Source organism: Antrostomus carolinensis, unplaced genomic scaffold (assembly GCF_000700745.2).
Source record: "Antrostomus carolinensis isolate BGI_N321 unplaced genomic scaffold, ASM70074v2 scaffold28439, whole genome shotgun sequence".
Lineage (NCBI taxonomy): Eukaryota > Metazoa > Chordata > Aves > Caprimulgiformes > Caprimulgidae > Antrostomus > Antrostomus carolinensis.
Genome location: NW_010339678.1, coordinates 4,560 through 16,162, shown reverse-complemented (window position 1 = coordinate 16,162; position 11,603 = coordinate 4,560). Strand labels below are relative to the sequence as shown.

General features: G+C 36.9%; 1 protein-coding gene across 1 annotated transcript; it reads right to left on the bottom strand.

Annotated features, from left to right (window-relative positions):
* Positions 1-1,368: 1,368 nt before the first annotated feature.
* LOC104531146 (chromatin-remodeling ATPase INO80-like) lies at positions 1,369-8,842 on the bottom strand (the record flags this gene model as incomplete). The annotated part of the gene is made up of 7 exons (XM_010175945.2): positions 8,654-8,842; positions 7,609-7,775; positions 7,446-7,513; positions 5,858-6,019; positions 3,949-4,069; positions 2,466-2,680; positions 1,369-1,422 (listed from the first exon to the last, which is right to left on the bottom strand). Coding segments are annotated over exons 1-7 (930 nt in total), but the record flags the coding sequence as incomplete, so codon positions are not given.
* Between the last annotated feature and the right edge of the window lie 2,761 nt (positions 8,843-11,603).

The window sequence follows — 11,603 nt, the reverse complement described above, 5'->3', positions numbered from 1 at the left end:
ACATTCTGTGATTCAGTTTCAGGCATGGTACTTAAAAGGATTGACCTGGTGGGTAGGTCCTTGAAAGGGACTCAAGAGACCAGAATTCAATGTCTGCCTGCATCTCTGATTCATGTATTCTGGACACTTTTCCATGGTACTCACGCTTTCTCACTGTTTTAATAAGGCTGCTACAATAGCAATATTGGTGGAATACAATCCCATTCACATGTTAATACACTGCAAATTGGGGCAGTATCCTACAATTTTCCTACCATCTCATGAAGAAGCATAATCCAATGTAATTTTTTGTTCTAGTATAAATTAATGCCATTGTCATAACGGTCAAAATTGCTGGGTTTGATGTTTGTAAGACGGGGTTTTTTCCTCCACTATAATTTGCACATCAACAATTCTAACATATAGATTTCAAATGATCAAACAAAACAGAAACAAAGAAAAAAAGGGGAATTCCAAAACTTCTAAGTTTCCTGCATCATTCACTTGCTAAAATGCAATTTGATACTTATAAATACAACAACTGTAGGCTATTTGCCCAGACATCCCATTCTCTGGTAGCTAAGGAGGACCACAGAAGAGAAGAGACCTACAGCAAAGTTTCTTAAATATATAACTGCAGGTCCTGTTTTCTGCATCCCTTACACAGAAAATGCTCTCTTCCTTGAGAATGTATATACAGAATGGCAGATATCCTATATCATCTTGTCTCTGATGATACTCAGCCATATACTTGATTACCTTTTTGTTAGGCACATAAATGAATCAGACACTTCAGTGTAACCCTTGAAAAATTCTCAGAAAGCCATTATCAAGTGTTCCTAAAGCCTTCTAGGTAGAAACAATGACACTTCTCAAAGAAGACTCTGATGAGGAGATAAATTCCTTTTGCAATCACTTAAGCAGAAAATTGTTCTATTTTTAATTTCAGCTCCTATATATATTTATGTAAATTAACACATTTAATATTCTAAGTGCCTCTTTAATTTAAACAGGAATGCTTAAACCAGCAAATTCTAGCTAGTGGATAGATGGGCAGTTCAAAAGCCAAAGCGTACTGAAGTAATTAACTTAGTGTATTAAAGATCAATAAACATAAAATGTACAAACTAAGTCCTATGAAAGCCAAAATGATCTCATACAATAAATTCATGTTGCTTGTTTCATCTGTTGTTTATGAAACATGCCAAAATGACATATCTAAAAAATAAAAAGCCTCAAACTAAATGACAAATTACTTCTACACAGTGCTTTCTCCTATACTGTGCTGCTAGTACAGTCAGTATTATAAGTAACAGAAGAAACATAAAGAGGTTACAGTTTGCTTATTACATCACTACAAGTAACACTATAAAGCCAAACAACACTTACCTTTTTGCTGTTTGTTAAGAAAAGGTTGCGGGCTGAAGCTTTTTGCTTGTATGCCTATAAAAGAATAACATCTTAAAATTAGTTAAAGGGTAATGGCTTCACAGTATTTTATAAGATCACTATCCAGGCTTCAGCAGATACACGTGCCAACCTCAGCCATGCACACTACTGTATAGTTGGGTATAAGTATTGCAAGTATTTTTTATTTTGACTAAAACAGTTTTTCATCTTTAATTATTGAAGGCATACACAAATGTATTCCAACTCCTGAAGGGAGCATGTAAAACACCTTCTTTTTCAGGATCATTTCTTTAACTACTGCAAAGCAAGGTTCTCTTATTCCACCGTTATCACTGAAGTAAATGACAAACATTTCCACTGTTTCCCAAAGACGTTCAGAATTAATGTAGATCTTATGTTCTTCACATGATCAAAATCAGTCTCTTGAAAAAATAAGGTCTATCACACTGCACATATCCTTTGCCTGGCTTGTAAGTTCAGAAAGGACGCTATAGCCATCGCTCATATTCAACTTCCTAGAATTCAAAGTCTGTTAACTGTGAACTCCAAAAAGCAGGTTGTAAGGTCAACTCTGATCACACCTCAGAGAACTAGTGATAGTGCACCCAGCTTTCTATTTCAAATGGGCCTGAAGCTTGTCCTCTAAATAACACCAACATTTTTCCCCAGGTTGTTTTTGAAGTAAGTTTCAAAAAAATACACATGCTACAATGATTGAAACACTCCTTTCTTGAACTTTATGTAAACCCTAGATATTGGTTTGCTCTACATTGCTATCCTGTAGATTAGTAGGAGTACCTACCAGAGTTTGCTGTACTATTCACAGAAAAGTGTTGGGCAGCCTAATTAAAGCAGTGGCAAAGCACTGCATGATCCACTTAGATATCATTAGTGGTAAGAAATTTGAACCACACTTTGCTTATGGATTACAGAATATCAGTTTGGTCATTAATGACCACCAGAAAAATCAGGTCTTACTTCAGTCTGCTTTTCCAAGTGTCAACTCCCCACTAAGTTAATTTTCTATTTCACTTTCTTGCCATCATCACTGATCTAGTGCCATTAGCCAAGCTCACCTTTGGCAGCTCCTTTTTAACGATGCTAAGCCACACTTTCCGCCGACGTGCGTTAAGTTGCTCAATAGTAAAATGCTTTTTCTTGGACCCAGGTGGTGGTGTATCATGAGAAAACTTGGCGAAAACTTTGGTCTGGTGATGGTGACGTCGTGGTGACTCCTCTGAAGAGAGTTCTTCATCCCGTCTCCTCTTTTTCTTCACTTTTTTCAACTTGCCTGCGTGGCAACAATAATAAAAATGTATTTCTTTTTCTATTTTTGAGATACATTTAGTGAAGTATCTTTCCTGAGTAAACTATCCTAGTCAATTTATGTGTAGAACCAACAAAAAAGCCAAACTTATCCATGTTTGCTAATTCTAGTACCATCCATTTATCATATTAGATATTTCCTCATTACTTTTTAATTGAAAGATTCTCCTATTTAATAAATAGAGTGGTGAGATCCAAGTTTTCCACCCAGAGAAACATGCCTTAGGAGTTAATGTCTGGGACCTCGTGCAGTGTTTCCTGCTTCGTAGTAAAATTCTATTTAAAGGTATGTAAAGGTAAGACATTTAAAGGTAACAACATTAGCATTTGGTAGGATCAGTCTCAAGCCAAACCTCTCAGCAGCTGAAAGAGATTGTCATGTTATCATGCATTACAGATACCAGCTTTCAGAGGAAACTGATACTGGTATTAGATATTAAAAATATTCTTTGTGAGTATGCAAAACCATGGATGCTTCAAGATTAGTGGAGAAAAAAAACCCATACAGTTAAAGGAACTTGCAGAAAGATAGGAAGGAAGGAAGCCCAAAATAGCTCCCTTGAAACACAGCTCAAACTTAAGTGCTTGCACTAGTGAGAATTTACCTTACGCTGACAGTTCACAGCCTACTCTTCCTGCTTCCTTACAGATTTAGAGCTGCTGCGAGCTCAATCAAGAAAAGGAAACTGTACTTCCTGGCAAACATGCAGCTGAGAGGTTACAGAAGTAATTCTATTTTAACTCACATTCGATACCAATTCTGACTTCCCTCTAATTTCCAGAAAAAACTTTCACTCCCTATAATTTCTTGTTCACTAGAATTACATATTCAGGAATGAATGAGGTACTGGATAAGTTCTTACATTTTTCAAGGAAATATTATGTTTTTAAAAAACTGAGTAAATGGACCACGATATACAATTATATTTATGGATTCCAAAACAATGGATAAAGCTATAAGTTAGTTACTGCATAACTCTTTCATTCTAGATTCAGAGGTCCACAAAGAAAACCTAAAGCCATGAACTCTCAATTCACATTCCTTTTTTTCACCCTAGCTTTCTAGAAGCCAGAAGTGAAAAGTACTTCCTGAAGATTTTTTGCTTTGACAGAACTGGTAATTTCCATGCAAAACCCGGGAGTTTTGAACATTTACATTTATTCAAAGGAAATAATGTAGGAAAGAAGTTTAATCACAGCAGCCATTTAAAAACACAAGGCTAGTGACTTTACCTTTTAATTTTTTCTCTTCTTTAAACTTCCTTTTCTTGGGCCCTAGCAGGTGGCGCTGCTGCTCGTAGTAAGGATCGTGAGTAGACAGCAGCCCTGCACTGTAGTACTGATATTGCTGCAACTGAAGGGATGTAAATGAGCACAGCAATGGAAAACAAATAGAGCAGGTAACAGAGACAGCAGGTAAACAAGTTCAGATCATGATCATATATAAGAGATCAGAAAACATGCACTTCTCCATATTTAGCACTATTATCAAGCATCATACAATGTCTAAAGTGAAAACACTGCTCCAGAGGTGGCCTCCAAGTTCTACACAGGGAGCCAAACCCACCCAGCTAAGTAAGAGGGGAAGAGCAGGCAGTGAAGTTTACACTTTCAAAACATACTGCTGTATTTTTTCCATACAGGCATTGCCCAGCAAGACAGCACATTACTTTAAGTGGTCTAATCACGGACCTCCTATTTGTTTTGCTTGCATTCCCAAATCACCTACGTGTTCTAGTTGGTAATTCCAAAGGATGTTGAAGGATAGGTTTAGATAAAAGGCATTTAAAAGATTTCCACAAGGACAAACAGCTTGAACATTCAGGTTATCAAGTAAAAATATAGCTGTCTCAGCATTTTTCCCAAATTACCAAAGAAGTCAGTATGTTCCAAGCATTATTCAACTAAAATATTAAAGAACTATACACAGGTTACATATAAACAAGCAAATTAAAGTCAGCACAGGTCCAAAATTAACTACTTAAAACCTAAGCATATTATTAAGTTAATAAAAGATTTCTGAAAGGTGAGAACATCAACATAAACAAACTTCTTTGGACAAATGTGTTTTCCCCCCCTCATAACTATGTAGTGCTCATCTGACAATACCATGGTTATTTTCACTGGATATTATTTCTTACTAGTCTGGAAACGCGTATTTGTGTGAAGTTATAACCAGTGTAAAAATCTGGAGTATGAATATCTGTATAGTTATGTAGTATTTCAAGAAGCTAACACAATCTTGGTTTAGAACTTAACAAGTAAGCAAAGGAAAGAAGTGGACAGAAATAAAGACCTGTGTGGGAAAATTATTTCTCCACTCTTCTGGAAAAATTTCAAAAGAGTATGAAACAAGATGACAAATTTTAATTTCAGACACATCCTCTGACAGCAGAAGAGGATTACTTCCTTCATCTGAGAGTACTTCCTGGTGCAATTCAAAACAGCAATGAAAATAATTTTTACAAAAGCCCTTATAATTTGAAGTAATATATTATTAGAATTAAAAGAGTCGTAGAAGTTGGCCTGATATCAAGAAAAACGCAGAAATGTGGCAGACTATTTCCTTGTAAGATGGGAAAAAGAATATGAGCAGAAAACACAAAATAAGGAAAGAAATGTAAGAAAGAATAACAGAAAACAATGAGGAAGAAAACTAGGAACACCCTTTCAAGAAGGTAAACATCACCTTACTATTTGTCACCTCAACCTCAAGGCGCTTTAGGTTTAAACATACAATTTTGGTCTTGAACAACAGCTACTACCTGTATTAGAATTTAACCCACAGCACCTCCATTTTCATGTATATTATCCAAATCTTGCATTCTAGCACCCTATATTTGCTGTAGTGACTGGGACAGAGCATTGTGAAAGCTATATATAACACATGTGTCAGTACCAGCTACATAAATTACTGACAGATTCTCAGCATAAGGCATCAACAGCTCTTCAGTCTGTAGGTAATTAATTCAAGAACCCTTGTCTGAAACCGATGTTAAGATTGTTCTAGTCTACCAAACAACAGGATATTTACCAGTCCACAAAATATTACGGTTTTTCAGAAAAACATAAGAGCAGTTAAAAAAACACAGTCAAAGGAAAGAATAAAAATCAAGGAAATGGAAAAATTCTGGATTTTTACCTCTTTGTCTTTGCTATATTTACTTTGATGCAGTTTCTTATATTTGTGCAATCGCAGCATATTGTGAAGTTCCTCCCTTGAAAGAGAAAATTCTTCTTCCTCCTCTCCGTCTTCATCACTTGGTGAATCTGTGTCACTGGAGTCATCACTCAGAAGGATACTCTAACAAGAACAAATGGAAGATAATTTAACAATCACAAGTCCCTATACTGAGGTGTTTATTTATGCAAAGCACTCTTGAGCCTTTACCTAATAAATGGCTGCGGGTCTGTCTCAATACTTAGCATTTAAAAAGTGTCTTCCATCTGAAACACTTCAAATGGAAAACAGTTTTCTGAGGTACAGTACTGTGCAGCAGTGAATCCAATACACATTTTCTGATTTGGAGGGAGGTACTTTTCTGTTAGTTTGGCGATAGTTAAGTCATTTTAGAATTCATTTCATCTTTTTGTTGTCTCAGAATGCTCTTTTTAGCAGTAAGAAAATCCAGGATACCAGTAGGGGCATTTTGTGATGTATGGTTGCAGATGCCTTCCTACCCCATTTGTAGTTTGTCCTGCTATTCTATCACTTCCACCTGCATCAGTTGTAGGAGGTTTGGCTCTTATCCGACTCCTTGACAACCTGTTTTTGCTAACTAGAGAAGGCTACAGTACAATGAAAATGCAAAGATGGCATAAAGTCACCTTTCCACTCTCTCCTTCCATGCTCATTTGGACCTTGTACTGAGCTCATCTTAGAAACAAATTTTCAGCCGAGTTCCAAAAGTCTATTTAATATATTTCATAATATCTCACTTGAATTTGGACAGCGTACTAAAACTACTTCAAGTTTCTGGATGCATACTCACTGAAATTTAACTAAAATGCTGCTGCTCACCAAAATTGAAATGCCTACTGTCCATCTTGTCACATGATGAAAGTTAAAGCCACAAATCTACAGAGACTATAATTCTATTTTGTTCTACCTAAAGTCTAATACAATATTCATTATAAACCATCACATATTCTTCTTTCTTTCCATTTCTGAGATGAGAAGCCTCTGTAGAATGTATTGTTTTGCTTTGGTAAGTGTTTTTTTCTTAATGTAAAAAACCAACAACAAAACCCCAAAAAACATTCCTTTCTTCTTAGCAAGGGACACAAGCTCCAATTACCTCAAAAAACAGTGCAAACAGTAAGCCAACACAGGAGAAGACTAAAGAATTCACTTGGTGCCCTCTTCAGCGACACAAAACATTGCCACATCTCTGTATCACCTCTTTTTCAGCGTGAGATTTTGCATGTGAAATTGCATCACATTAGTCTAGCTTTCTGAGCTCTCAGTAGTACGTGTGAAGTAAAATTAAATGGACTCTTGAGATAAGAACAAACTTCTTGTATTTGGAAATTGTATTTGTGATAATTTGTGATAAAGCTCTGACCAGTGTTCAACTCATTTCCTTGTTGTCATCTGCTTGCTTACACGTTTCTACACCATGATCTACATCAGATGACAAGATGGAATCACTCACCACCGTCTACAGGGTGTTGACTGGGACTCTACTCACAGATTTCATAATAGCTGCATTTCTTTCCAATATTCTTACCTTCAGCCACTTTCTGCTTTTCTTCAGTTTGGAAAAGTTATACAAGCTCCCTTTTTCAGACTTTGGTTCTGTTCAGAGAAAAAAAAAAAAAAAAGAAAATAAAGTTCTTAAGAAATAATGCTTTACCCAAAGAAAGCAGAGATTCAACCTAGTGCATTCCTACCTGGCTGCAGTACTCCATTCAGGGAATGTGTGTTCAGCATCCCGGAATTCCCTGCTCCAGAAGATTCCCCAAGCAAAGAGTTTGGAGGCTCTTCCTTGACTTGCATCAGGGGATCCCCAGATTGGGGCAGCAAAGGATTGTCATCCAATCCATCTTCGCTTTCGTCGCTGCAAAAAAGATATGTAATATGGTGACAATGAAAGGAAAATATTCAAAAGAGGAGATGCCCATACAATTTCCTTAGATGTGGCCCTTTGTCTAAAGGTGTGAGAACTGAGATGGCTCCCAATGTAATTTTATACATTACAAATATTGCTGTCAATAACCTCACCTTAACCTCGCAGCAGTAGTTAATCATCAGACCAGCCTGGCTATGTTGTCAACCTGCACCTTCAGACTAACTAGGTATCTAATTTGACAAGCATGAATAATCAAGAAACTAGTATCAAGAAAAACCAAAGCACAGTATTGTCACCCTCAGCACCACTGTACAAGTGAGAAATGTAAAGCTATGCTTTTCCGACTCCTTGTGCGGATCTTATTACATGCTTGTAAATACACCTGCTATCTATTATCCATACAGTTATCAGCTCTGTAACCCTACAATTCCAAAACACTGATGAAATTAAATGTAAATTGCTTTGAGACAGAAACATACCTTGATGACTCAGTTCTCATTGCTACAACTTACTTCCATACAAATTCTCAATGTGACAATAGCCTTTGCATTTCACTTATGGCTATAGGCTATGTCCCTGAAAAATCAACTTAGTGCTTCTTCATCCTACTTTTTGCAGAAAATGAAAGTTTTGGGCACTCAGCTACGAAAAAGAGCTTTAAAACATTGTGATAATTTGTACTGGGGCTGGCAACACACTGAATTATCAGTGTGAGCTACCAGAAGGAGAGTGCAAAGTCTTTAAAGGAGAAAAGTTTATAATGAACAACTCACTACTAAGTCCTTAATACGGTGTTGCCTAGGAACAATATAAGAAAAATGTCTTTCCTTGGTATTCCCAATGGAAAATGGAAAAGGTTTTGGTACCTGGATATACTCCTGTTAAAGATGGCAGACGTCTGTCGTAAAAACTGATCCAGTTGCAAAGCTTTCTCCAGATATTGCAGATAAAGGGGTTTTGCCAGCTCTGAGCAGCTGCCATCCTCCCTAGCACCCAGCTCTGAGGCCATAGAACAAACTTCTCCTCATGCACAGGTGCCTCTGAACACACAGCTGTTAAGAAGAAACAACAGTCATCATCACCTCAATCACCACCTCGCTGAGCAGACAAATCTACTGCAAGCTACATCAAATGCTAATATTTTGCAGAACACAAGCAATGTAGTTCTGGGCAAAAAGCTTAGGTTGTAGGTTCATATTAAACAAACAAACAAACAGAAATTCACACTCAACTTTCCACCACAATATTACCATAGCCAAAAACTAGATTCTTAGTTTTCTGACTTGGTGGATGCTGTTTGATAGGAATGATAATCCACGTGGTGACACAGACGTGCAAAGCGCAATGAAGCCAGTCCTTGAACACCCAAACTGAACTGTCATCACTACTGAAGATAACGTTTCTCTCTGAACAGAGCGCGACCATGGATCATCAAAGTGGAATGAAAGCAATGAAATTATTATTATAAAGTTGAATCATATATAAACCCTTACTCCAAAAAGGACAAACTACTGAAAATACTGTTCCTCTCTTGTTTTCACCGCTCAGCTTACAGCTGTAGTCTGCAGAACACTTGTAAGACTTCTCCTTTACTCTAAAGCAATGCTGCTCTTACAGCACTCGGAACATAGCTGGTGCCTGCTGACAAACAAGCTACAAATACTTGAAAAAAAATTCCATTCTAAAAATGCAACTATTATCTTACTTAAAGAAAAAGTTACAATTAGTAATTTATTACTTACTTTCATATTTCCAAATTCAGAACATATTCTAGCTTTCTGTTTTTTCAACTAGTAAAATAGTCTACTTGATTTTCATTTTTTATTTGTTCTCAGGATTTTAGATTCTTAAAAAACCAAACACATCCCCCCTGCAATATTTGCATAATACATACTTTAAAAACAAAACTATAAAAATATTTTATTGCTGTGTCAAGTGCAGTTTTATTTTCCATCAACTACAAAAGATGTCATAACAACTGTTGCAGTAATAGCTCTGTCAACTGCCATTTTATTTTTCTTCGATTACAAAAGATGTCATCATTGTTCTAATAATAGTAAGAAAGATAATTTTTTAATTATTTCCAAAGAAACAGATGTTACTGTATAAACAAAAGTGCCATCAATACCCTAAATATTCTATTATTTACTAATAAATAAATGCCTTAAATTTTTGCTTCTGGAGGCCAAAAATGAAACCAGTCAGCTTTTGAAAGACTTCAGATTAATAGTTCTTCTGAAGGACTCTTCCAGTTTCTATCACTTCCAAAAAATACTACAAAACCTGAGGCAAACTTCACATTAATTTACTGCAAAACATTTTATATTTATTCAATTACTAATGACTAAATTGTTTTAAGTTTACATCAGCGAAAACACAGATTGAATATCTGGTCTTCAAATTGTTCTCTCTACACATACACAGTTTAAACACCAGCACCTCCTAAGTTTTCCCAAACCTTTTATCTTTAGAAATTACAGAATAGATTCAGAACTTCTGAAGTTACAAAAAACTATGATAAGTGATGATCACCTTGAGACTAACAGCTGTGGCAGAACAGGAGCAAACCTTATTATTTCTTAATAAACACCTAGTCTTGATTCAACATCTTCACTCACACAGAACAAACAACAGCGTGCCAGAAATTGTTAGACGGGATAACAGCCCTCATCTAAAAATTATTTTTAGACTGCAGCAATCTAGGTTTAGCATTCTATATTCTAGACCTTTGTACACCTGACAGCAATGGAATGATTGACCTCTGCTATCAAATACCCATTTCCAGCAGGGGTTAACCAACACAACAAAGTTTTCCCTATGATAAAAGTCTTAAGATTCATGTTTTACAAGAAACTTCCATCTACATATGTCACAGTGCCTAACAGCCAACTGAAAAAAAACCCCAAACAACCCACTCTAAAATCAAAAACTGTCTTCCAAGAGACAGGGCCATGAAGAAAGTAGAGAGGTTAGAAAATGAGAGGAAACATGAAACTTGTGTCTCTGATGGAAGAAATCATTCAGGAGACAGAAAAGGACACCAAGAAGGTGAAAGTGGTTCTTTCAGATCACCAATAACTATGATACAGGAGCAAGATTCAATCCCTACTATCATACTAGAAAACATACGGTCATCCCTTCTATCACTCCATTTCAAAATGTATCTGTCAACAAGAGCATGTGTTACGTTAACAGGGTGTTGTTTTATTTTTCTCTGCCAAAATACCACGTGCAACCACTGTTTTATGATTTTACTCAGAACCACAAGGCACCTTTCACCTGTCTGCTCTCTGCAGAAAACCTCCTTTCCCAAAACTCAACATTTAGTGGCACTGCCTGTCCTCGAGGCGCTGTGGGAAAGAAACGTGCCCCGAGAGGCACAAAGCACACGGGACTTTACTTGCATTCACCCCCTCCAATAACAAACTAAATGCACTCTTTGCACCCCAGTGAGCCTTGGCCCTCACAAAACTATACAAGCTTAACAACAAAATAAAGGGGAAGAATCAAGATAGACTCGAGGTCAAGTTTTTAATTGCTGGACAGCAAACAGGCCAGAGGCAAAACAAACACAATCATATTCCTGATCTGAAATGAGTAACCGGATGCTTTTCCAGCTGCCCAGACGCACTTGCCTAAGCTCTGGTCCAAGTGGATCCACCAGAATGGATCAGCACCTCTCCTCCGCACCGGCAACGCTGCTCACCCAGCTCCACGCTCGCACAGCTTAGGAGATAACCCAGCAGGAGATTATTTCTTTACTAGTAAGATGTAAATGACCCTATGTAAAGAAGACGCTATCAGATGTGGTTAGTA